Genomic DNA, 26,641 nt, shown 5'->3' on the forward strand with positions numbered 1-26,641 from the left:
GTGCTGGAGTTAAAGCAGGAGTATTTTAAAATTATTATCTGTCTCGTTGTAACTATATCACTCTTCGCTAGCCCTGTTTAGAGCTGTGTCTCTGTTGCAGGAAATCCCCGCCAGCCCGTTCAGGGTTAAAGTGGACCCCTCGCACGATGCCAGCAAAGTGAAAGCTGAAGGACCTGGGCTGAACAAAACTGGTGAGACCTGGGTTGAGGTGGCGCAGCCAGTGCTGGACCGCGAGGGGCTGTTGGGGGTTAGCCGCCGCCTGGCTGAGCATTGCTGGGATGCAGCGCTGGAGACAGCGGGGGTGCGGTGCCAGGCGACTGGAAACGACTCCGTTCCCTTGGCATTTTGCTTGACTGGGCTTTGTAGGTGCCTAGTGCTTCTTGGGAAGAGTTTCTGTGTGTGAGCTCTGCATAAATTAGAATTAACGTTTTTCTTCAGGCGTGGAAAATGGCAAGCCGACGCACTTCACTGTGTTCACCAAGGGAGCTGGAAAAGCGCCGCTGGATGTGCAGTTCAGCAGCCCGGTGCCAGGAGAGGCGGTGGCAGATCTGGATATTATTGACAACTATGACTATTCCCACACTGTTCGGTACACTCCGATACAGCAGGTAGGTCTGAATCCTGTAGGAATACGAGAGTGAATGGCTCATGTTGCCGTAGTGCCGTGGCCTCCCTCCCTGGTACCTGTGCAGAGAGGAACGAGCAGATAAACTTGTCGGTGATCCCTAAAGCCAGCAGGACAATTGGGATTGGAAAGCAGTAATGCGTTTTTTTGGTGTAGTTACTGATAGCTTGTCACTGTTTTCTTTTCTGGGAACAAGTGAGATATCGAAGCAGTAGCGCGCAGCTCATGTTGTCATTCCGCGCTTTATCAGTGGAAGAGGAAAGGTGGCGAACCTTCCCGGGATCCCAAACGGAGCTGGCGCCTGCTCCGGCTGCTCTGGGCTGCTGTAGTCTGGCAAAGTCGGGGCCGTGCGCAGCCGCCTCTCAGCAAGTTGCGGTTGTCGAAGGAGCTGTAGTGCGAACCCGAGCAGGGCCAAAACCCACAGCGTTTGGGTGATGGGGCAGCAGCTCCCAGGTAGGAAAGCGAAGGAGTCGGTGCTGAGGAAGGCAGCTGGGCTGCAGGTTAAATGCGTCAAAGTATTTGTCTGCATTTGAGGGTTTGCCCTTGGGTTGGAAAAAAAAAATCAGTCGAATTCATTTTGGTTCCCAGGCAGATGCTTCCTGGCAACACCATTAAAGAGCTGAAAGTGGAAGCTGCTAATTTCTAGAAGTGTTTTTTGTTATGCTCTGCTTGCGCGTTTGTAAAGGGCCATTAAACGCCAGAACGCGGGCATCTCGTGTATTTCTGCAGGCGTAGGTGCTGTAGTGCTGAGATGAAAGTGTTTTGCTGCCCTTGTTCTGCTGAACAAACACACACAGGAGCTCCTCAGTCATCTGCACCAGCTTCCTTGAATGTAGCTGTGTAAAAGTGGACTGATACAGGGGACTGCAGCATTGTTTGTCTGATAATGCTGGATTAGCATTCTTGGAAGCACCACAGAACCAGCGTTTGTTTTTGGATAAAGCAGTTGCGTGATCTCAGGATGTGGCTGGTGTGCCTGTTTGCAGAAGCTTTTGCTTGTTCAGTCAGGGTTGGTATGCAGAAGGGAGCAAAGTTGTCTGAACTCCGTGCGCGCGTGTGTGAGTGGTACCAGATTGCCATGTTTCACCCAAAAAGCAGCGGTGAAACAGGCCAGGATGCCCAAACCAGCTCCCCCAGATGGGAGACCCAGGTGGGAAAAGTACCTTGGGTCACGGAGGGGCTGTGGACTCACAGGAGACGCTCACGGATAGCAGTGGCAGGAAAGCAATGGTTAACAAGAGGAGATGAAAACAGACTGCACAGTAATTAGAGTAGCCTTGTTGTCCCTGCGGGCTGCGAGGAGGTAGGTCATTCCTGGACCCTGCCTTTCTCGGGTTCGTAGGCAGTAGCTTACGAATGAGACTCTGGACCCTTCAGAGCGGGGGACGGACGGACTAGGTAGTTAAATTCCTGAGGGGCCGCGTCAGCAGCAGAGGAGCCTTGGTTTAATGCTGTTTACTCAGCCTTATCTATCTCGCTTGCGGTGTTGCTACAGCTACCCGTGTGTGTGTTTTCTAAAAACAACCAAGAATAATCATGGAAGCTATTCACTAGCTTGTGTGAAACATCCATGATTATTTCACTTGGGAGCTGAACCGGCCAAGAGCGAAAAGTAAGCAAACAGTGAATATAGCTAAAATATGGACTGTGGTAGGAGAGAATAAAAGGAGCACACATCGTGGGCTGGAGCTTGCCATGGCTGCGCAGTATTCCAGCCAAAATACACAAAAGCATTAATCTTTCTGACTTGTACGGCTTAAAAACCCTGGTATTTCAAATGCTGTAATAATACGGCCTCTTTGCAGGCTTGGCTTTGGCCCGGCCTCTCCGTGCGGTGGGAGGGGATACCTGGTCTGCAGCGCTGGGACATTCATTCGGCTGTCGGGTCCGAGCGCCGGGAAGGTGGGAGCCAGCCTGAGATCTGGAGGTTTTGCCAGGCAGCTTGAATGTAGTCTAATTAAACGTTGGAAAGAACTGTCTTTTTCTCTCTTCCTGCATTAAATAAAAACCATTTAATGCTTTGAAGGGCTGCAGTGGGATGAGAGCTTGAAAGTCCATAAACCAGTAAGTCTGGCTGTGGTCAGCTGGAATGGATGAGGTGAAGTGGTTTGTGTGCTGCTCAGATGTTAGTGCATCTGTGTGACGTGAGGAGCTGAGCTAACTTGTCAATTCTCCCACTAGGGTCCAATGAAGGTTTTGGTAACTTACGGTGGTGATCCTATCCCTAAAAGCCCTTTCACGGTGGGCGTTGCTGCTCCGCTAGACCTGAGCAAAGTTAAAGTCAATGGACTCGAAAACAGTAAGTACCTCTGGGCTGGAAGCCCCATGGCCTGCCTCCGGCGTGTCTCCTGAAGCTGTGATAGCTGACGCGTTCTGCTGGCACAGAAGTGGGCAAAACAAACTTCTTTTTTAACTTGCTCCAGCTGGGGATCAACCAGCCCCAACCTTATAGCTTGACCGCTCTGACTTAACTGATGCTCTGGAGGACTAAATTTCGATTTATATATTATTTTTTTTTTAATTTTTTTTTGCGAAGATTACATAGCAACGTGGACAAAGTTTGTGTTGGGGTTTGGTCCCTTGTGGTGAACAGAGCTGGACACTTCACCAGGCTGGGAACCTGCTGATGAAATCTGGTTTCCTTGGGGCTAGATGGCTGTTCGGTCAGATGCGTGTAACTGCTGCAGTGCAGAATGTCATTCGTACAGTCTTTGTTTTCTAAAAGCAGAAGAACTTAGGGCTGTGAAATATTGTTGCGTTCCTGAAATGAGCCTCCGGTGTTGTCAGGCCGTGTCCTCCAGGCTTGTTTAGCACTGTAGCTTTGTAGTTCCAGTTAACCAACGTACTTTTTTTTTATTATTATATTTTTATTTATTTTTTTTTTATTTGATTTGGCAGGGATTTTTTTGCATGTGGAGGGATGTAGACTGAGCAGGGCCCTGCCAGTGCTTGCTCCCTTGGTGGTATGTGCATGAGAGGTTTCTTGGAGCACTGTCTGACGTTGAGTACTTAACATAGTAATGTGGGTTTTGTCTTTTTCAGGAGTGGAAGTAGGGAAGGATCAGGAATTTGTAATTGACACCAAAGGAGCAGGCGGGCAAGGTAAACTGGATGTTAATATTTCCAGTCCTATGAGGAAAGCTGTGCCGTGTCTGGTGGAACCGGTTCTGGGTAAGGAGTGCAGCACTGCAAAATACATCCCAAGGGAAGAAGGGCTGTACGTGGTGGATGTCAGTTACGATGGCAACCCCATCCCAGGGAGCCCCTACACTGTGGAGGCCACGCTACCTCCAGACCCCTCCAAGGTGAGTGAACGGTTTAGGGCTGTAACAGCAACTGATACCGGAAAACTGAGTTGTGGGCTATTGCATGAGACTTGGCTTGATTTTGGCCAAACCAGACCCAGGAGCATCCTTACTCAGAGCGCCGAGTCGTTCCTTTGGCAGGTTCTGTGACTCGTGCAAGTCATTCCTGTAACACTGTATTTGAAAAACCATTGAACAAATTAAGAATACTGCAAGCATCCTGCGTAGTGTGGCAAATACAAGCATTGCTCCTAATTTAGTAGAAGTTGGCCTCATGAGCATCTCAACTGTGTTAACTGAGATGCTTCTTTCTAAGGAAATAGATTTCAAGAAAAGCATGTGTACAGCCATCAAATATTCTGACGTTTCTACCTTTTGTATCCCATGGCTATAGAAAAACAGCTATGGTGAGAGTATGAGTATCCTTGCCTAGAAACCTTTGGAGAAGAGACACCAACTTTACAGTAAACCTGGGAGGAGGGGCAAAGGAGACGTTGCTTGCTGTATATTTTGAAGAGCTAGTTAATCGAATCCCACATACAGACAAGTCTGACTGGGCAGTCTGTGCTGGCAGTGACACGAAAAAATGAGTTTAACTCAACTGCGTTTTCTCTTCTAGGTAAAAGCTCATGGTCCAGGTCTTCGAGGGGGCCTCGTTGGAAAACCAGCCCAATTCACAATAGATACCAAAGGGGCAGGAACTGGAGGTTTGGGTTTGACGGTAGAAGGCCCGTGTGAGGCTAAAATTGAATGCTCTGACAACGGCGATGGAACCTGCTCCGTCTCCTACCTGCCTACGAAGCCTGGAGAGTATTTCGTAAACATCCTCTTCGAAGAAGTTCACATTCCTGGTTCGCCATTTAAGGCAGACATAGAAATGCCATTTGATGTCTCTAAAGTTGTTGCTACGGGCCCGGGTCTGGAACGTGGTAAAGTAGGTGAGGCAGGGCTGCTGAACGTCGACTGCACGGAAGCGGGTCCCGGGGACCTGCGGGTGGACATGGTGTCGGATACTGGTTCCAAAGCTGAGGTCCAGATCGATGATAACAAAGACGGGACCTATGTTGTAACGTACGTGCCGCTCTCGGCTGGCATGTACACGATCAAGATGAGATACGGAGGCGAGCAAGTGCCTAAATTCCCAGCCCGGGTCAAAGTGGAGCCAGCTGTGGACACAAGCAGAGTTAAAGTGTTTGGGCCAGGAGTGGAAGGGAAAGGTGAGAATAACTGTTGTTATAAGAATTCATAGAACTTGCTGTCCTTCACCCTGCACAGAATTCTCTGAGCACTGAAAGTTGTAATAGCCTTGGGTGTTCCCATGGTGACCCTCGGACGGGGGTGTTTTGTTATGTTCCCAAATGAATTGTTTATCATGCTGCTTCATGAAATATTTTGTCATCGGAAATACATGCGGTTCTTGAAGTGACTCTTAAAAATGTATCCTGCAGATGTCTTCCGAGAAGCGACAACCGAGTTCACTGTGGATGCGCGACCTCTTACGAAGGCTGGTGGTGACCACATCAGGACGCAGATCACGAGCCCGTCCGGCTCCCCCACGGACTGTCTCATCCAAGACAATGCCGACGGAACGTATTCAGTAGAGTACACGCCGTTTGAAAAGGGTAACCTCTGCGTTTTTGTTTGTTGGTCTCTTTTACTTGAGAGGGGAAAACCAAGAGCAGGCAGCTCTTCTGACACTTCCATTTGGCAAACTGCTGAGGTCTGCCAGTAACTTGTTGGCATCTTAGCAAGATTTTTGCCAGTAGAGGAGCTAATTCTGCAGGAAGTAGCTCTATTTTAACTTGAAGAACTGACTTTTACAGTAATTTGGCTTCAGAAGAGCAGTGTGTAGATGGCAGCTCGGTTATGAAACACCCGTGGAGTCTTGTGAAATGCGGGCTGAAGCTCTTACCCGTATACTGACATTTAAGTCTGTAACATCTTGTAGAAGTGATGTTAAGTGATGAGAATACTTAGGGAATTTGGGACGTGTTTTCCTCCTCTTAACAGGTCCGCACACAGTCAGTGTGACGTACGATGATGTACCTGTGCCAAACAGTCCCTTCAGAGTGAACGTGACAGAGGGCTGCCATCCATCACGTGTGAAGGCACAAGGACCTGGACTCAAAGAAGCTTTCACCAATCAGCCAAACGCCTTTTCAGTTGTCACCAGGTAGCTGGGCCTACTTGATCCTTAAGGGATATCGGAGGGAGGGAGGAATGTAGTGGGGGGTGTGATGCAGGATGCTAAACCCAATACAAATATTTAGAAAAAGGCCAAGCTGTGTCCTTCTGATTACTGTATGTGCTACCTCATCGCATGCTGAGCATTCTGCTCTGTGGAGACAAGGGGTTGATAGTGGTGGAGGATAAAATTCTAGGAAAATGCCAGTGAGGTTATGCTGAACGGTTTTGCATGCCAGAGCATGCCGAAGGCTGGACATCAGAAGTCAAGGTTACTGCATTTCCAATAAGGGTAAAAATGCAGCCAGAGCATGCGAAGCTGCTGTTAGAAGCAGGTAATTCTAACAAAGTGTTTTTCTGTCTTGCAGAGGGGCCGGAATTGGTGGCCTTGGAATAACGGTTGAAGGACCTTCAGAGTCTAAAATTAGCTGTAAAGATAACAAGGATGGGAGCTGTAGCGCCGAGTATGTTCCTTATGTTCCAGGAGACTACGATGTTAACATCACGTACGGGGGAGAGCATATTCCTGGTAAGAGTTCTTGCTCGGTGGCTTTCAGAAGAGGGAAGGCGTTGAGCTGAGGGCTCGGTGCCTTGGCTGCGTCTCACTCGTGCTGGGGGATGTTGAGGTTTTGACGCTCTGCTTTTCCTGGGAATCCAGGCAGAAACAGCGGGTGGCGTTTGTTCCTCACACCCGGCAGGGGAGCGTGGAGCGCTTTGTGCTGTGGTGCGGTAGTTTTTGAGGAACGGCTGCAGTCTCTTCTGCTTTCGGAAACGGCCTCTGGGGGGATGTGGAGGAGCCTCGTCGAGACTGTAGCACCCGCAGGGGGGGAACAACAGAGCGGGTACAGATGGGTGGGACAGGGAAAGGGACACCAGCCCTTGACAAATAACTGGTAATTATGCCCAAATGATGCGTAATACATTAGGTCAAGAAAATAGCCCTTTGGTAAGTGGATGCCTTCAAGACTGTGTTCTGCAGTAAGGTGGTTCTCCGTTAAGGTGGTGTAATGGGAGAGCTTGTCGTGGGGATTACATTAAACACTGCAAGTTTTGGTCACTGCGGAGAGCACAGTAACCGTTCCCTAAACCAGATGTTTAGCTGTGTGCGCGTTTGCACGGGATGTTAAGCTGAAGTGAAGTAGGTTTAAGGAATCTTCCAGGTACATCTGGCATCCAGCAGTTCATGATTAAAAGAAAGATATTTTGCTCGATACCAAGAATTAAATGCTTCTAAATGCCAGACGCAGTTTGCTGCCCTGTTCAAGTTCTTCCATGCTGTCGTACAGTGTACATCTAGGTATTCCTTCCTAGCCATTGTGAGGGAGCCGATTCTTTCCTGTTGGTCCCATTTTATTTGTCAACATACTGAACTTGGTAAAATATGAAGGAAACAAGTGTCTGCGTGTCACTTCGTTTGCCCTTCAGGTTTCTTTCGTGCATTGTTTTCTGAGGTGTGAGAAGCAGATGGATCACAACTGAATTGTTGGGTAGACAGTGAAAATGTAGAAGCACCATCATTACACTTCTGGCTTTTGTGGAAGCAGAGAAGTAGGGTGGAGGCTGTGGGGTTGTCATTCCTGCCTGAGGTTGAGGGGTAATAATAAAAAAGCCCAAGGAAAGGTAGGGGAAAAAGATCTTTGGTTTCCTCTAACTCTGTGGTGTTTAACGCTTCCTGTGGTAACTTCCAGGCAGTCCTTTCAAGGTTCCTGTGAAGGATGTTGTGGATCCCAGCAAGGTGAAGATAGTAGGACCAGGTCTGGGAACAGCTGTTCGAGCCAAAATCCCACAGTCCTTCACTGTAGACACCAGCAAGGCAGGAGTAGCACCCCTCGAGGTGGTGGTGGCAGGACCCAGAGGTAAGAACCGAAGTACTCCATCCAACTGTGCCCCCATCGCTGTATTTGGGTGGGTAACACGGTCCTGGCCCTGTTTGCAAAGGTGGTGATACCACTTGAATGAGCATTTCCCTCTGTTCCTGTTCATCTGGTGTGTGCACCTTGACAACTGACCCATGTGTCATGGTGTAAAAGCAGGAGAACTGTGTCCTAGGTAGTGCTGCTTTGGGCATTGTCTTTGATGGCTTTATCCTAATCTGTAGAGCTGGGAGAAGTGACGTGAGTAACCGTCGCTGGTGAACAATTGGGACTTAGATTTAGGCATCAAACAGTAAATCCAAAGTCTCACCTGTGAATGGTGACTTGGGAAACCCGTGTCACTGAGTTGCAGGAGACCCTGAAACATGGTGGAACCCCTCAGTGGTCCCCAGAGAGCAGCAAGGCCCTCGAGCGATAGCATTAATGATGTTTGCATTGACCTGGGAAGCTGTGTCTCGGTGGCACAGTGTCTCAGCAGCGAGTACCTTTTGGCTGCACGTCTCACCTTGCTGGGAGGGTGAGAGCTGCTTCCCCACTCGAGTGTTAGGTCACGCTGGTGCCCCTCAGGTAACCCTTCTTTAATTTTAGTGGATGAGACGGATTCCCAGGGATGGCGCTCCCCATTGAAAGCGATTTCGGATTTCTTTAAAGGAGATCCAAAGGGTGACACTGAGACAGGTTTGAACTCTCAATAACTACTGGCAATTTTGGCTCTCGGAAATCCAACTGCCAGCAGCAAGAATCATCTGGAGGAGGGAATGGGAACCAACGGTGTTGGTTTTAGGCTTTGCATGGCAACTGTACATTTCTTTGGTGCTTGCTTTGCTGCAAATCCTTCCTGTGTTTTAAAGCTAACTTGTAATTGTAGACTGCTTTGTGTGTTGATCTGAACCAATGTCATGTAATCTGCTGTAGCTTTAGCTTAATGCAAATCGAAATAACTGATCCTGCTTTCTTTGGACTTTGGCAGCTCCTGCCCAGGCAGCGAGCTTGCCTTCCCAAATACCTAATTGTGAAAGACTCGGCTGGTGAGTGCTGCACACCAACTGGCTTTAGGGCTCAATTCTGTGCAGTGAATCCCAGTAACAGTATGTAATCTTGTAAATGACAGTTCAGGCAATTACAACCATTACTCACTTTCTTTCTCGAAAGGTCTTCAGTGTATTTTGAGCAATTGCTCTTGAACTGGACTGTACAGAAAGGCAGATTTTTCTCCAGTATTTTCATGCTAGCTTTTGTTTACAGTGAGAAGATGGGAGGCCGGAGAGCGGTGGATAATAGATCTATTTCAAGTCAATAGCTCATGAATACAAAATAAGGGAAACTGATTGCTAATCCATGCCCATTGCTTTCATTAAAAAAAAAAATTAAAAAAAATTGAAATTTAGCTTGTTGCAAACTGTAAATGAGCAGTGCATCTTGGAGCTTTGTGCGGCAAATGGCTGGTGAGGAATTGAGTTTTAATAGCACAGCTGAGAAAATTGTCTATTGCTTTTTTAGGAGTTGTGGAGCCTGTTAATGTCGTAGACAACGGAGATGGCACCCACACGGTGGTGTACACCCCTACGCAGGAGGGACCCTATATGATCTCTGTGAAATATGCTGATGAAGAAATTCCTCGCAGGTAAGGCGATGAAGATAAACTTAGATGAACTGAAGATTTAATGACCTGATCGCACGACTTCAGGGTTCAGCGGTGGTTTGAGCCTGCCGTGCCGACAGCAGAGACACCGTAGGGGAGGTGCCCCCGCACCTCAGCGTGTCCTGCAGTAACTATCAGCCACTGACTTAGGAGGAGGGGTGGCAATAATGGGTTTCTCTTTAAGTCCCTTCAAGGTGAAGGTGCTTCCTACGTATGATGCCAGTAAAGTGACAGCGAGCGGACCAGGTCTCAGTTCCTACGGCATACCAGCCAGCCTGCCTGTGGAGTTCACTGTGGATGCTAAGGATGCCGGGCAGGGACTTCTGACTGTACAGATCACTGTAAGTAACTACAAAACCAAGCAGGAGTGGAAACATGTTGTTGTAGGTGGACACGAGTGGCTCTTATCGGAGTTGTCCACAGCTGTGCCCTGACATACCTGGTGTCCTGGAGGCTGGGCTGCTGGCTGGGCCTTAAGCTCTGGCACTGGAAAGTCTTGCACTCTGCATTTGTGAAGCTCTTGAGGTTGCTTTTATGAGACTTCTGTTTTAAAGTCATCACCCGTGCTGCATTTGGCTCATGTTTAACCTTGCACTCTGCAAATGCCCAAAATGAGATAAATAGTTTCTTGTAAGATTATGAAAATGCTGGAATTTGAAATGGAGACAGCCTTCTCGCAGTGTAGTTCAGCAAGGCCATAAGATACCATCCACACTGATCATTACATGATAAATTAAGAAACAAGTCTCCCTCAAGGTTGCCAGAAGTCATGAGCTGCTTGAGGAGATACTACAGGAATGTTTTTATTTTACTTTGTTATTGGTCTTCCTGAAATTTCTGGTGCCTGGACTCTGTGGCCTCAGCAAAAAGGTCTCTGGTTAGTGGACCATAAAGCACATTTCTCAGTTCTGGCATGCCTAGGTCATGGCATGGCCGGTTGTACTTGCCCTTCTGCATTCTTGCTCCTGTGCTGTCCCGATATCTGCTCAGGTGCGCCAAAGCGGTTGCCTTTATTCTGGCACGCAAGTGTGCTCTCAAAGGATCCAAAGGGCTTATCAGAGCTCCCAGCCTGGCTGTGGCTTTGAAGATGATATTCCACAAGTCTTGCATGGTGGGAGTGCGTGGGTGATCCTCCTCACAGCATTTGTTTGCTTCCCGTTCTGAGCTGTTGAATGTCAAGCGTTTCACAAGCCTTCCTGAAAGAAGTAAGCTCTTTCGCGCTGTACCTAGAATCTCAAGTCCTTTGCAGCTTATCCTGTACCCCAGGCAGTGTTAACTCATGAGATACAGAACGGGGTCAACATGCGGCTCCCTGTAAGCAGGCCTGGAAGACTTTCTAAAATGCTTCAGGCTTTGCAGCCCATGAGTCGCCCTGAAGGCTGGGAGTCGCTCTGTCGGTAACATCATGCACCGTGCTGATCTTGGTTGCAGGTATGAAAGCTGGATGCTGAAGCTCGGATCTGTATTGCTTATGCATCTCCTTAATTCTTGCATTCGGTGTAGAAATGGTAGTGGGAGTGACCACATAGACCTGCTTTTAACCGCAGACCTTGCAGTGGGGCTGACAGCAGACTCCGGTAATGCTCCCCCCTGACCGCGGAGCTTTCGGGGAGCAGCTGGCCAAAGCTGCCCAGTGCTTCGTCAGGACAGAGCTGCGCAGTCTAGCTCCCGATATGTGCCTCGGGGACCCGGGAAGTGTTCTTCATTTCCAGCAGCGATATAACAATGAATGAAGCCTAAAACTTCTTACAATTAATAGAAAGTTCATTAAAATGGCTTGCTGCATCTTATAAACATTCTCATGTCAAACAAAGGGTAGTTAACGATAGCACTGGTTCACTGGTTGTTTTACAGTGGTCTGATGCCTTTTTGCTAAGTCTGTTCCTGGTAGTAGTCCTTGAGTGAAATATATTTAATCCTCAAAAAGCTGCAGTTCTGTATCTGTTTGAGACTATCTGAATACGGTTGTGAAGAGATTTGCCGCCCTGCTAAAGGAATTAGTAACTATCTTCATAGTGCCTAAATCTTCTGTTCCGCGTTCCTCAGGACCAAGAGGGCAAACCCAAGAGAGTGGACGTTCACGACAACAAGGATGGCACTTACACAGTCACCTATGTCCCCGACAAAACGGGCCGCTATACGATTGGCGTGAAGTATGGCGGAGACGATATCCCGTCCTCTCCCTATCGGATCCGGGCGTCTCCAGCTGGGGATGCCAGCAAGTGCTTGGCCACTGGTGAGTGTTGGCTCCTCTCTCTTGCTGCTGTTTGTCCCTGGTGCAAAGCTGCCTTCTGAGCATGGTACAGCTGATGTAGTGGGTGTAGAAGATGCTGGAGACTTGTGTAATCTGTCTGCTTTTACAAGAGGGTTTTTCTTAAAGACAAAGCAGCGTCCACCCTGCGGGTGAGCAGGAATCTCTTGCAATCTCAAGCAAAATCTTTCAAATTGTCTGGGTTGTTATAAACAGACAGATGCAACCAAAGTCTGATGCTTATTTTGGCCTGGATAAATCCTGCTGGGCACTGCAGTGAGGTTGATTTAAAAATAGCACATCTGCGCACGTTCAGTGCATCACGCTCCTTGCGCTGCGAGTGTTGCAAGAAGCTTTTCGTTCTGAGCAAGAACAGAATTAATTGTGAGGATGTAAATAGCTGGCCACGTGCTTTCTGCATTAGCAAAGCCTGTTCAGGCTGGGTGTTATTAGTAGAGGTTTCTGCTGCTTTTCTGTCTGGTCAAGGTTGGACGTGGTCTGAACAGACTTTTGGAAGGCGTGGGTAGAAGGAGAGAACCTAAAGATGAGAAGTTACTACAACTCAAAAAAAATCATTGCCTCAAAAATCAGTGCCTTGGTGTAGGGGAGGGACTCCAGATTTGTTGCTGTAGGAGCCCACTTATAGTCTCGACCCTTACCCGTTCTCAGGGTGGTGGTCGTCAGGCAGCTTTGGGCTGGCCACTGTGGCACATTGCCACCTCCCAGCCAGCCGGAGGCTGTGGCAGGGAGCAGAAGTGACAGGAACTAGTTACAAGAGTGCTGCCGAATGTTTAAAATAAATAAATGTTTAAGAGAGAGAGTTGGGGGTGTTCAGCCTGGAGAAGAGAAGGCTCTGGGGAGACCTGGAGTCCCTGAAGGGGCTCCAGGAGAGATGGAGAGGGGCTGTTTGCCAGGGCACGTAGTGACAGGACGAGGGGCAATGGTTTAAACTAGAGCAGGGCGGGTTTAGAACAGACATCAGGGAGAAGTTCTGTACGCTGAGGGTGGTGAGACGCTGGCCCAGGTTGCCCAGAGAGGTGGTGGAGGCCCCATCCCTGGAGACATTCCAGGCCAGGCTGGATGAGGCTCTGAGCAACCTGATCTAGTTGAAGATGTCCCTGCTCACTGCGGGGGGTGGGACTGGATGGCCTGTAGAGCTCCCTTCCCACCCAACGCATTCTAGGATTCTAAATGAGGCAAGCCCGAATTGAACAGGGAAGCTTCGTCTGTGGTTGTAGGCCTGTGAGAGTGCCTGGGCGTTGTGCCGACCTGCCTCGTGCAGTCAGAGCCTACCCGGTGCCCGTCCAGCAGCTGGATGCCTCCAAGCCTGCTTAAACAGAAACACCGTCCTGGCACAATGGAAACACGGAGTGGCGGGTATCCCCTTTGCGTCAAAATTTTGTCTAAGAGAGGCCTTAATGGCTGAATCTGATACTCTTCCAAGTAACTCAAGTCGCTGGCTATTGAAAATAACTGCGATGGTGATTGCTCTCAGATGCCAGCTTAATTTTCCCCTTTCCAAGAAGTGCCTCTGACTCTCCACTGTAAAGCTGAAATACAGTCGCCGTAGGAGTAGATGCTGGAATATTGTCAAGGTATTAAAATGGCAGGTTCGTTGCCACTTGAAAATGGGCCATTTACCTGGTGACAAGTGCCGATCGAAAGCAGGAGTATAAAATATGTACTGCAAATAAGACTTAATAGTTCTCATTTAAACAGCGTTCTTCAGATCTGGATCCGATTGCTACAATTTTGGCATTGTTTCATGATTTTCTTTTTTTGGGATGTGTGGCAGAACAGTGGAAAATCATTTGTGGGTAATGGAGGAGGAAACGTGGCCATGGCTGCTACTGTGCCCTTTTATAGGGGAGGTTTCTGTTAAAGCCATGGCAGCCGAGTCGCTGGCTGGGGCAGAAATAGTGCCTTTGGCTCTGCGTAAAGGAGTGTGACGATAAGAGTATGGGTTAAGGCATTGCTTTCTTCAAACTTAGCTTTTTCCCCCTCTGTTCTCATCCAGCCTCTCTGATTGCAGAGGAGAGGGAAGGCTGGTGGCCAGCTCTTGCGTGCCGCTGTGCTGACCAACGCTACGAACGTCCCTTGTTGTACATCTGCTCTCAGACCCGCGTCTGTGGGTCCCCGGGACCGGTGTTTTGGTGCCGTGCTTCCCAGGCGCCTTGCGGACGGCCCGCCTGGGAAAACTGTCTTTTGAACGCTTACCGTAACTAAAATTGCCTTGCAGGTCCTGGAATTGCACCCACTGTGAAGACTGGTGAGGAGGTTGGTTTTGTGGTAGACGCCAAATCAGCAGGGAAGGGAAAAGTGACGTGCACCGTCCTGACGCCAGATGGGACAGAAGCTGAAGCAGATGTTGTTGAAAACGAGGATGGGACTTATGATATCTTCTACACCGCCACGAAACCAGGAACCTATGTGATTTATGTCCGCTTTGGTGGGGTGGACATTCCCAACAGTCCTTTCACCGTCATGGTAAGCCAGCTCTGCTCCGAAAATACCTCCCACTCGGATTCCTGCTGCCATGTTTTATTTAGTGATAGGTTAACTCTGTGTGTAAACGTTTGTTTAGGCATTTATTAGACTAGGAGGAGCTAATGAATCCTGGTTACTTGCAGAGCTTATTTTGAGCAGGCAATACAGTTAAGTGAAGAGGGATAGAAGCCATCAGAGGATGAAGACTTGGCTTCTCTGAACAAGTTCGTTTTTCATTTCCTGACCACGTATTTCTTTTTCTAAGTGATGTAAGGGTGGTTGTAATCGGCTTCTACGACTAATTACTTCAGCCGTTGTCAGATACGGTGCTCTGACTTGTCCGTCTCTCACTTTTTACAATGCTGACCCCAAAATAAGGAACGGTCTGTTGACAGATCCCAGGGAAGCGGGCTGTTAGCTCACGCTTAAAAATGATTTGCAAGTGCTAGTTAAACTGTTATAGCCAAATCCCCCTCCTTCTAATTAGGTTCCTTCCAGTGTGCAGTACTTCAGCGTGTTTAGGTTTAAAAAGCAAACAGAACCCCGGCCTCCCTGAGGAGCAGACAAGGTGCCTCTCGGGGCTCACAGAAGCCCTTCGCGTGAAGAACGGCTCTCAGCGTTGGCAAAACAAGTCTTGGTCTTGTAATCTCAGCCGAGGTGGCCTCCGGCACATCTCGGTCCATGAAGCCAGGTGGCCGTACTTGTGCTGAGTGTGGCCGGGGCCGGGCATGCCGGCGAGTCCTACCTGCCACCCTGGCAGATTGCTGCCGGTGTCCATGAAGATTTCCACGAGAAAAACGACTCCCTTGGTCACTTCTCCAAGCTCACTGCAGGAAATGTCTCTCGAGGTCAGGGAGCCCGCTCCTGGCCAGCCAAAATTCCCACTTCCTAGCTGGCTGATAGTGCGTGTTTGACTTGGGTGTCTCAGCTGGGGCCAGAGAACAGCGAAACAGCAGTATTTCTGTTTCGCGTTGGTTTTCTTAGTGGAGTCTTTCCATGCCGAAGTTTCCGGCGGGTGATTTTGTTCGGGTGGTTTGCAGCGGTGTGAACGGGCAGGAGGAGCTGGGGTGGCCGAGCCCGGTGGAGCTGCATGCGTGGGTGTCAGCCCCGGCCGCTCTGGTTGGGATAAGTGGGGGAGATGGGAATTTGCAAGTCATCCTCTTGGCATGCCCGGTGGGAAGGGAGGCTGCGCTGGGGGAAAACACAGTCGGTGTCTTGACGACGCTATCCCAGCTATGAATCAGAAGAATGGCTTTGCAGCTATGACTGGATGTGGGCTGGGTTCCTTCACCCGAGCGCATGAGCCGGGAGCAGCCTTCCCACGGCGGCAGGCTGCCCTGCCTCCCAGCTCACGCTCCCCGCTGGGGACTCGCATCTTTATTAAACCTTTCGCTTCCCACCCCGCGCCAGTCCCATAAGAAAAGCAACTCTGAAATTCAGTTCCAGCAGTGTTCAGGCTGGTGGTGTTCAGGCTTTCCAGCTTTTCTCCCAGGCTGCCCTTTGCTGTGCCACTCGTGGCTTCCCCCAGCGCCCAATCCCTGCGGATAGGGGCAGTTTCCCAGCTCCCCGGCTGGATCCAGGTCCTTGGTGATGGCGAGAGGACTGTGGGAGGGCTGTGTGGTGGGAGGAAGGTGTTGAGGAGCTAGAAGGAGCTGTGGGTTCTGCACTGTGGAAGGGGGGATGCCTCCGTGCCAGGATAACACCTAACCTGCCTCTACCCCTGCCCAGGCCGTAGATGCAGATGATGCCGTCGTGCGGTCGCAGGAGCCAGTGGGCGCCTCCCCCCCCGGATTCCGCCCTTGGGTACACAATTTTTACATTTTTCCCCCCCCATCTGTGTTCCATTTCAGATGACAGCCTGCTTCTTGGGACTGCTTGAATCGCTCTGGTCATTGTGTTCATTCTTTCTGTTTGATCAATTGTTCTTTGGGATCCAGACCTTGTTTTTTCTTTGCTGCTTGAATGGAGTCTTCAAATAAACTCTCATTTAAACACGAAGAGGATCATTACACCTACAGCTTCTACTTCTGCAATGTCTAATGTTGGCACAAGCAACCTGAGTGCATCGCTTTGTTTTCTCAGTCAAACAGCACAGTGTCTTGAGTCCCGAGTCGCGTTGTGAAACTTGTTTCTTTTGTCCGTTTTGTGTTGCAATCACTCTGCCCCATTCAAAAATCACTTTCTCTTCCAGGCCTTAAGCAACTAAACCCTTTCAGATGGAGCCACTTTGGGTCTTGCGTGCACTACGTTGTCTTCCATCCCTTTTGTGTTCCATTTTTATCTCTCAGCTTTTTTCCAGCATGTCTCCCATTCGCACCGTGTTTGATTGGCTCTGCTCTGCGGTGTGGTGGTGTCGTGAAGGAGAGCTCTGGTTGAGCCCGATCCTGTGGCTGGCTGCGATAATCACCGCACGCTCTCTTCTGCTTGCGCTCGCAGTGGAGTTGCTCAGTGCTCGCTTGGGTCTGCCATCCTTTTTGAAGTGACCCATCCTTTTGCTTCTTTTAGGTCACGGAAGAAGCGTACGTCCCGGTTGGAGACATGAATGGCATGGGATTCAGGCCCTTCGATATGGTTATCCCTTTTGCCGTAAGGAAAGGAGAAATAACAGGTACCTGGAGTGTGCGTAAGCCTTTCAGGGAGGTTTTGCTTCTTGTTAGCATGATTATCCATTTGCAGCTAACAATCTGGGTGGTCTAGACCACAGCGTGTGGGGGAGGATTGTATCCTGCCAGCAGCTTAGTTGTTTAATTTCACATCAAGTGGCACCCGCTGAGGGTGAGTGGGATACGCCCCGCCGATGGTTTGAGTTAAACGAGGGGATTCTTGGTGCTGCCGTGGTCCTCAGTGCTAGGCTGCGAGCGACTGCACTGTGGGACCTGTTGCTGCTTTTCCCCCTCTGGAGCAGCTACGTGATAAGCTACTTGATAAGCTCCATTATTTATGTTGTACAGATGCTGCAAAACAGTCTAATCCTGCGTGGCTGCCACACGCCTTCCCCAAAGCAGGCGACCCCTCTTCCACAGGTCTGGCAGCTGAGAGCATCACCCCAATATCCCCCCGGCTGCACCGAGCTCCTGCACGCACGGGCTGTGTCCCCTCCTGCCCTCTAGCTCAGCAATCCCACCCCGAGCCCTGGTCTGTCCCTGCTGAAGGGACAGTCCGGTTTTTCCTTTTCAAAAGAGCCGCAGGAGAGGGAGCGTCTTGCGACAAGGAAGATGGGTGCCTTTCCCGGGGCTTGCTGTGGAAAGTTCAGTGGCTGAAACAAACAGCCCTGCCTGCGGAGTTTGTAAGGTCACAGGACTGTTTGCCAGATGTCTACCACTGCGTTGTATTCATGTAGCTTAAGTAGAAAACATGTCTGGTTAGTGTTCCCATTAGTCTCCTATTTGTGCCTGTGGGTAAGGAATTTAACAATTTACAATGCTTGTTTAAAATGGCTAGACAGTTCTTGGTGGGTGGGAGAGGGGAAGCGGGCAGCTTCTCCTTCTGTAACTCCCACGGTGGCTTTTTGTAGGTGAAGTACACATGCCCTCTGGAAAGACGGATACGCCAGATATTGTGGATAACAAAGACGGCACAGTAACAGTGAGATACGCTCCTACGGAGGTCGGGCTGCATGAAATGCACATAAAATATATGGGAAAGCACATCCCAGGTGAGTCTGACAAAGCAGGCGACACAAATCCGAGTGCAGTGTCCTGCTGATGCGTCTGCTGCCTGGTGAGGTTTCCGTAGCGTAGCCCTACACACTGCGGTGAGAACTGCCCGGGGCGTCTTGCAGTTCAGCAGCGACGCATCTGCGAGCAGTCCAGAGAGCAGCTAGAGCAAAGGAGTAAGTGCCGGCACATGTGAGCCTCCAGTGTGGTTTGATAGTACCGGCCAGGCTTAAAATGGATTTTGGTTTTGGAAACCAGCTTTTGTGGCATTTTATTATGAAGAAGAAACATACAATTTTCTAACTACCATTTTTTTTCAGGTTGAAATTTACTGCTGCGGTGCTCAACAAAACTAGTGGTTAACAGTGTGTGTTTATCCTTAAAGCTGCATTGGCATAAAATCTCCCATCTGTGGGGAGGACTAAGTGGCTAAAACACTATAGTTACTCTTTCCATCCCAGTGCAATAAAATAAGAGACACATGCACGCTATGCTGTAATCTTTCTTTCTTCCCGGCTGCTGCTTAACAAACAGAAACCACTGCCTTCCCTTCCCTTTCTCCTCCCCTTTTTTGTCCTTACTTCACCAGCTCCCCAGCCGAAGCTCTACCTTTAAGGTCCCTTCCAACCCAAACCATTCTGATTCTATGGAGGCTGGGGCTGCCCCGCCGTTCTCCGGGCATTTCGGCTGCCTGGGGCTGGGGCAAAAAGGGACAGATCTGTAAAAGGACGTGTAGACATGAGACAAAATACCTTCAGCACTGCCTGAACTGGGCTGCGGGCTCTGCTGGCGTACAGAAACACGGGATAACTTTGGCTGAAGCAGGGAACTCGATAAAGTGATGCGTGTTGCTGCTGCAGTTGGTATGGATGGATGTAGCACCTCCACAAGTGCCAAACTGTTGGAGGTATTGGTTCGGTAAACACCATTACCCTGCAGCAGGTGACGTGCTGTAATGTTTCCTTCTTGAAGGCTATCATGAATCAAACTTGCTGCTGTCTCATCTGCAAAATCTAACTTTGGACATAAGAGCTATCTCTGCCTTTTTTTGAAGCCGCTAATGGCTGTTGGTGACTGTACTTTTTGTTCTTGTGCACCAGCTTAGCTAATCTGAGGCTGGCAAATATGTTTTTGGATACCCTTCAAATTTGCTAGTTCAGGTTCATTGAGCCAGACAATGTGCTGTGCTAGTTCCTAATTCTGAGCTACCAAAATTCAGGATCTGTGCCTGAACTGAAAGCCTGCTTCTGAGTCATGTTCTGATTTAATGTGCTAAAAATAAACTTGTAACGAATAAGACCCTTTACAACATCATTGAAGCTTATCTCTGGTAATTTGAGTAAGAGTTGCTTTGTCATGACTGAATGTGGAACAAATTATGGAGAAGTATTTTTTGAAGATGAAAGGGGGAGACTTGCTCGGTTTTTTTTAAGTGCATTACAGTCACATAAAGGTTCTTCAAATATCAAGCAGTGAGAATGGCATTGAAGAACATGGGTATCAGTAAGAATAAGATCCCGTTGGGTCGCAGCAGCTTGTTGTCTGTTTTGTTCTTGCAATCCAGGCCACACGTCCTTGAAGTGCTTCTTTTGTTTGGTTTTTTTTCCTTTAGAGAGCCCTCTGCAGTTCTATGTGAATTATCCAAACAGCGGCAGTGTGTCTGCTTATGGGCCTGGCCTCATTTATGGGGTTGCCAATAAACCAGCAGTTTTCACCATTGTCACGGAAGACGCAGGAGAGGGTAAGTCTGTTCTTCGTGGAAGTGCAGTGCGCATCAGTGTTAATTTGCATTCATCTGTCCAACTGGGAGTCTCTGGTGCGACACAAATGACTTGTGCAAATATCAGGTGAAACGGATTTCATCAAGCTGTAACTTACAGTCAAAACTGCCTTATTACTTCTTCCTGAGAGCAGTAGATGTACCCTGTGCTACAGGCTGCAAATGATTCATTTAATTAAAAATGAACTGAAGGATGATGACTGGATGTGGAGTCACTGTTAGGTAAATCTAACAGCCTGATTAGGGTTGTGGTCTTAGTGGGTTGGCATGAGCTCTTTTTGCTGCTGTCCTTTGAAAACAGGCATCTAAGCTGCACTTTCAGTACCAAATACTGAATCTTTGTCTTTGGACCGAGTCTTTGGACCAAATCTGGTACAAAGGTTTACGGTGTGCTGTTCTCCTTGTTTCCTAGGTGGGCTGGACTTGGCTATTGAAGGACCTTCAAAAGCAGAGATCAGCTGCATTGATAACAAAGATGGGACGTGCACGGTCACGTACCTGCCTACTCTACCTGGGAACTACAGCATCCTGGTCAAGTACAACGACAAGCACATCCCAGGCAGCCCATTCACCGCCAGGATCACAGGTATAAAGTTTAGACTTCTGGAAGCACTTCATAATGAAAATTAACCTCTGATGGCATGGGGGGCCTGAGTTGTGGCAAGACGATGAAGTCCTCTGACTTGTTCTGCACTTAGCTGTGTAATATTTTCTGACTTCCTCTTTATATATTCAGATGATAACAGAAGACGGTCCCAGGTTAAGCTTGGTTCTGCTGCTGACTTTCTGTTGGACATCAATGAGACTGATCTCAGTCTCCTGACAGCCAGCATTAAAGCCCCGTCAGGTCGTGATGAGCCTTGTCTTCTGAAGAGGCTACCCAACAACCACATCGGTAAGCTCTGACAGTCTTGATCTGAGAGAGTAGCATAGTGGCCTCTACTCCAGTTTGCTGTGCTATGTAAAATGACTGACTTTTCTGCTCCTTCCCAGGAGAGCGTTGTCAAACTAAGTGGTTGATATTGTTTGGTACAGTTGGCCAAAGACAGAAGAGTGTGAAGAATGACCTCTTGTGTTAGCGTGCATGTGATGTGCCAGGTTGTGATTGAAGTGCTTTTTGTCAGCCTACGTGAATGGCTTTGTGGCCCATTTGGGAGCAACACTTCAACATGTGTAAAGAGAGTGCTCTTCCAGTATTTCATTTCTGGGTGTGATTAAGGCATTTAAATCAACTAAAACACGCATAAAAAGTGAATAAGTTTGTCTGTCACCTTTCTCTGCCTTGTAGGCATCTCATTCATTCCACGGGAAGTAGGAGAACACCTGGTTAGCATCAAGAAAAATGGGAGCCATGTACCAAACAGCCCCGTAACAATCATGGTGGTCCAGTCTGAGATAGGAGATGCCAGACGAGCAAGAGTGTTTGGGCGTGGCTTGGTAGAAGGACGAACCTTTGAAATGTGTGACTTCATTGTAGACACAAGAGATGCAGGTTAGTTCCATCGCAACGACAATGTGACATATGTCTCCTCTCTAAATTGTGAGCGTTGTCTCCCTCAGCATGCGACCACCAGGTCACAAGCCGCAAAGCAGCAGATGCAAATAGTGTAGTAAGCATGCATGGTCATTATTGTCAGTTATTAACTACAGACAGTGCTATTAACTTCTGACATGCTTTGCATTGTCTTGGCTAATGTCTTCCGTTACAGCCAACAGGGACTCACTGAGGCACCGATGAAGCTTTTCTTTCATTTGCTGGTGCTGGTTCTAGTATCGTTGTGTACAGCAAGAAGGGAACGAGGAAGATATTTCCCTGTTGGTTTAACGTGGAGCCTTGGCCACAGTCTTTGAAGCTAACTTTTCAACATTAGTGAAATAAAAGGGGTATGGTCAGAGCATTTTAGGAGCTGAACGCATGCGGTGCGTTGAATATCTGACTGATTAGGGCTACAATAATGTCATTTAGGCATCATGCAACTCCCACGTGCCCATGGGACTAGCTACCAGCTAGCTACTGATACGAGTTTGGACTGTTTTATGTCAAATTTATGTGGAAATCTGCGGCTAACTTAGCTGTATCGCAGGTTATGGTGGGATCTCACTGGCAGTTGAAGGCCCCAGCAAGGTGGATATCCAAACTGAAGACCTAGAAGACGGAACTTGCAAAGTGTCCTATTTTCCAACTGTACCTGGCGTATACATTGTGTCCACTAAATTTGCAGATGAACATATTCCAGGTAAGCAGAAGTGTTGGGCAACTTTTTGGTTAGTACAACAAAGGTCCTGCCTAGCTGTCCAGCGCTCTGGAACTGTGGGTGGGCTGTGTGATCTGGGTTGGACCATAAGTCCCAAAGATTCAAGGAGGTCCTACCAGTACCCTCCACAAGCAGCAAGGATCCAAAACTGTTCTGGTTACATGGGTGTATTTCGCTTGGACCCGACTGTCCTTAGCTGGCTCTAAAACGTCCCCTGTGATCCACTACAAGTCAGAGGAAGCTTTCGCTCCTCCCCTGGATGCAGCGTGTCATGAGCAGAGGAGGAATGACTTGCTGTGGTACTTACAGGCAGCCCATTTACTGTGAAGATAAGTGGCGAAGGAAGGGTAAAGGAGAGCATCACACGAACAAGACGGGCTCCCTCTGTTGCCACAGTAGGAAGCATATGTGATCTGAACCTAAAAATTCCAGGTAAGCAACGTCCTTATCCTAATAACCAGAACTTGCGCTTGTGTAGTGTGGCTGTACCCGAAGCAATGGAAATAGGAACTTCAGTGTTAAGAAATCCTCATATTAAGATAGTTTAGGGAAGAAACGCTGGCAGTGCGGTCTCCTTGAATGGTTAAAAACAAGCATAACCATGGTCAAGATACGGAAAAATAAATACCAGGGAGGCCTTAACCTATTCTGTGTACAGCAGGCTGGAGAATGGGCTGCAGAGCTCACCCTGTCTCCAGGGTTTTAGGATCATCACGTTGGCTGCTAAGTGTTTGTACTGCTGTCCGGCAAATGGGGATCACGTAGGCCAGTCTTACCTGGCTGCACTTACCCAGCCTCTTCATCTGCCTCCGTAGCACCTGGTAAGCTGCAGCTGGCCGGGCTCGCTGCGCAGCAGCACACATCTAGCTGAGCGTACAAACTCACCTGCGTGCCTCTTCCCTCATTTGTACTGTGTAATCGCTTGAGCTCAGGTCCTGCTTCCAAAAACAAAATACTTAACCCCCTCTGTCGCTTTCTAATCTGCATTATTTTTTTTTTTTTTTTATTTTCTTCTTGTTAGAAATTGATTGTGGGGATTTGACAGCCCAGGTAACTAGTCCCTCTGGAAGAAACTTTGATGCCGAGATCGTAGAAGCTGACAAAAACACCTATTGCGTCCGCTTTGTGCCACAAGAAATGGGGGTCCACACTGTGGATGTCAAATACAGAGGACAGCCGGTGCCGGGCAGCCCCTTCCAGTTCACCGTGGGGCCGCTGGGCGAGGGAGGAGCCCATAAAGTGAGAGCTGGAGGGCCAGGGCTGGAGCGTGGAGAGACGGGTGTCCCAGGTGAGTCCTCTGCACTCGCTGGGCTCCAGTGCCCCCCGTGCGCAGGTCTGCAGCGCAGCGCTTTGGTTTCTGTTGGCCTCTCCTCTGAGAGCTTGAGCAGAGCTTGGTGTAACACTGTAGGGTCGCCCCAAGCCAGGGGCGGTCAGTGGCGAAACATGGAGAAGTAATATTCCTGCGTCATGTGGATGGAGAAGTCTGGAAATCCACATTTTGGAAACTGACTGCTCTCACAGGATGAGCTTGAGGTCGTAAGGTGTGTTATACAGGGCTAATTCAAGGCTAATAGGGACCCTCCTGGAGAAACTGCTAAGTGTTATCACCCAGGATGATGGGATGAGGTACTGTTCCTCATACACATCCGTATGGGATGCTGCATCGTCTGTTAGGAAGAAGCTGCAACCCAGCAGCAGCAAACTTACTCTTGTGTGTGCTCTCCTGTGCTTCAACAGCCGAGTTCAGTATATGGACACGGGAAGCTGGAGCTGGAGGACTGTCTATTGCTGTAGAAGGCCCAAGTAAAGCAGAAATTGCCTTTGAGGACCATAAAGTTGGATCTTGTGGTGTATCGTACATAGTTCAAGAGCCAGGTATGCACCAAGACCAATTCATGCTAAAATAACACTGAATGCTACTTTCAAGGAAATTAAGGGCACTCACTGCTTCTTTTCTCCCTGCAGGCAACTATGAGGTGTCCATAAAGTTCAATGACGAGCACATTCCTGAAAGCCCCTACCTGGTTCCCGTCATCGCCCCCTCCGATGATGCTCGCAGGCTCACTGTCACTAGCCTTCAGGTGAGACATAAGGAAACATCTCCACAACTTGCCACACAGACTGATTTCGTCCTTGTTCTCCGAGACCGAAATGGTTGTCCTTTCTTCTTTGTAGTAGGCTTGCCTTGGTTGGTGCTTGTTTTCAAGCTCAGCTTGCAGCCAGAGAGCTTTTTGGCAGCTGGTCCCTTGGTAGCTTGGGCCGGTAGAGCTGGCCCAGCTCTGTCTAGCCAGAATTTCAAGGCAGAAGGCTCAAGTGAGTGTATTACAGGTTGTGACACTTGGGAATTAAGAATAAGAGGCTCTAGAAAGAGCATTGGAGGAGCTAAAACTCGCTTTCTACCCCATTAGCTAGGGGAACGCCAAGGAGAACTGAAACATGAATGTGAGCCACCAGTGATCATGCTGGTACCGAGCTACTGGGTTGGCACGTGGAGTGATGAAGAGCTGGGTTTCCACGGGTGAGGCAGTGTCGGGCTGCATGGCTGGGACGTTGCTGGAGCGTTGACACGGGCAGATGGAGGGGGCCCCGCCGTGAAGCCGGAGCGCAGATTTGCTCTGGCTGATGTCAGGAAACCACACAGTCGCAGCTCAGATGATTCATGAACAGTAGCAGATCTCAGAGTGAATCACGGCTTTGTAGTTGGTCTGGGCTCATCTGTTAACCTCACCGTATCATTTTTGTGTGTGTGTGGTTACGTGCATTAAAATACAACATGAAAGGCCTGACTTAAATCTCCAAAGCCAGAAACTTGGACGTGAGACTGAGGGTTTGTGTCTAAATATACCGTACCTCAGTCCTCATCGAGTTATGATAAGCAATTAGTACTTCAGTTGAGGCTTTTTTTTGGATATGTCCCAGCTGTGGTCCCCAGGAGTTTGCCTGGTGTGCAGGACTCCTTCACCTTGGCTGTGTCAATGAATCATGACAGCCTGATCCGATAGTATCTCTTCTAACCAGGAGTTACAAGGGCGTTAATTAGTCGCTGTGGTACTGATGTTTCTCTTGTGTTTCATTTAAAGACTCTTTGACAGGAATACTCGCTTCAATTAAGTCCTGGAGAGGCAGATAAAGCTGAGTATTCTGTAACAGAGCGCGGTGTGCAGCATCAGCCTCCCCTAAACCCGCGCCAGGGAATTGCTTTATACGTTGTACCTCAGTTCTACTCAGTTGCATTTATTTCCCTCTTCAGGATTTAGTTGAAAACAAAACCAGGTAAAGTATGTTCCGCGTAAAATATTGCTGCTGGATAGCTGCCTGGGCTGCGCCGGCGCGGACGGGTGCAGCAGGGATGCTCAGCTGCCTCCGCCTTCCACCGATGGCCTGACAGCGCAGCAACATCTGGTTTCGTGTCTTAAATTACTTTCTCATGTTAAGACGTCTTGTGGCGGTGTTCTAAATGCAGCCTCTTGTGGCAAATATAAACATGCACATTACTCTTTCAGACAACTGGATTATCAGAGGCTTTTCCCCTGAATGAATCTGGAATGAATGAACGGGCTGAAAATGGAGATAGATCTTAAACATCTTTTAAATCAAGTGCCTGAATACTGGGGGCTGACCTCAGTGATAACGGGTGACTGGTCTCGGAAACCTGCCTCTGCTTGATTTGGCAGAGTCGTCTGGCTTCTGAAAATGGTTTGTTACCATGGGAAAAATCAGCCTACCCGACGTGGGCGACTCCTAAATCAGCCACCCACTGAGATGGGGGGAACTTCTGATTTGAGAGTTAGTGCAAGTCACAACTTTACGCCTTTGGTTGAAATCTTAAAAACAAAACAAAACAAAACAAAACTGTGCTGAAATGGTTATTTCCCTGCCACAAATCTTGCGCTGTCTGAAATGAGAAGTTTAAATTTGATAATCTGACTGTTGCATTCTCAGGAGTCTGGATTAAAAGTTAATCAGCCGGCATCCTTTGCTATAAGGCTGAACGGGGCAAAGGGCAAGATCGATGCTAAAGTCCACAGCCCCTCCGGAGCTGTAGAAGAATGTCACGTGTCTGAGCTGGAGCCAGGTGAGCACGGCTTTACGTTGGTCAAAACAAGCTGGGTGACCTCCAAAACACGCTCGCTTGCCCCATCGCGAGGGGGTTTAGTCCCTTTGGCTCGCGAACAGCGTACCCAGGGGACAAGGACCTCGCGTGGAGAATGACTGCTTGGTGTCACGGTTGTTCGGTCAGGGTTATGTCCGTGCTTTTCCTAGATAGCTCAGGAAGTGGCTGAGCCCTAACCTTGTGCAAGATACAGATATTTAAGTCTTGGCTAGCCAGGGAGGGTACAGTGACATTAGTCATAAATGAAATATGATGTGGTTCTTGAATTTAGCCGGGGAAGAAGTTTATTTTTCAAAGCTATGCTTCCATCTTTGACTAATAGTTTATTTTTAACTCGCACTCACTCCTTCATACTAAACGTCAAGGAAGCAGAATATAAGCAAACACCACAGAAAGCTCAACACCTGTTTCAGCAATGAGCTTTTCTTCTTCGCTTGAGGTCTGAATGAGTTATGGTCTGTGCTACGG

The 26,641-nt window shown here is 48.7% G+C and overlaps 1 protein-coding gene across 6 annotated transcripts in view; it reads left to right on the forward strand.

Annotated features, from left to right (window-relative positions):
* Positions 1-26,641, forward strand: part of FLNB (filamin B) — a 95,347-nt gene that overhangs the window by 61,569 nt on the left and 7,137 nt on the right. For 4 of the 6 annotated variants that reach the window (XM_054215922.1, XM_054215926.1, XM_054215923.1 and 1 more), the window contains 26 exons: positions 101-191; positions 439-608; positions 2,807-2,924; positions 3,668-3,930; positions 4,550-5,147; positions 5,379-5,552; positions 5,941-6,103; positions 6,483-6,643; positions 7,803-7,970; positions 9,489-9,612; positions 9,815-9,971; positions 11,677-11,866; positions 14,121-14,368; positions 16,097-16,171; positions 16,874-16,976; positions 17,883-18,023; positions 19,637-19,765; positions 20,217-20,390; positions 20,541-20,699; positions 21,093-21,296; positions 21,889-22,041; positions 22,369-22,491; positions 23,081-23,347; positions 23,797-23,934; positions 24,025-24,140; positions 26,002-26,134. In XM_054215922.1, the coding sequence (XP_054071897.1) occupies positions 101-191; positions 439-608; positions 2,807-2,924; positions 3,668-3,930; positions 4,550-5,147; positions 5,379-5,552; positions 5,941-6,103; positions 6,483-6,643; positions 7,803-7,970; positions 9,489-9,612; positions 9,815-9,971; positions 11,677-11,866; positions 14,121-14,368; positions 16,097-16,171; positions 16,874-16,976; positions 17,883-18,023; positions 19,637-19,765; positions 20,217-20,390; positions 20,541-20,699; positions 21,093-21,296; positions 21,889-22,041; positions 22,369-22,491; positions 23,081-23,347; positions 23,797-23,934; positions 24,025-24,140; positions 26,002-26,134 (4,540 nt within the window). Of the gene's footprint in view, positions 1-100; positions 192-438; positions 609-2,806; positions 2,925-3,667; positions 3,931-4,549; positions 5,148-5,378; positions 5,553-5,940; positions 6,104-6,482; positions 6,644-7,802; positions 7,971-8,576; positions 8,667-9,488; positions 9,613-9,814; positions 9,972-11,676; positions 11,867-14,120; positions 14,369-16,096; positions 16,172-16,873; positions 16,977-17,882; positions 18,024-19,636; positions 19,766-20,216; positions 20,391-20,540; positions 20,700-21,092; positions 21,297-21,888; positions 22,042-22,368; positions 22,492-23,080; positions 23,348-23,796; positions 23,935-24,024; positions 24,141-26,001; positions 26,135-26,641 lie in introns of all 6 variants that reach the window. The other 2 variants (XM_054215927.1, XM_054215925.1) reach the window with 2 other exon arrangements.

The sequence above is a fragment of the Rissa tridactyla genome, chromosome 10 (assembly GCF_028500815.1).
Source record: "Rissa tridactyla isolate bRisTri1 chromosome 10, bRisTri1.patW.cur.20221130, whole genome shotgun sequence".
NCBI lineage: Eukaryota > Metazoa > Chordata > Aves > Charadriiformes > Laridae > Rissa > Rissa tridactyla.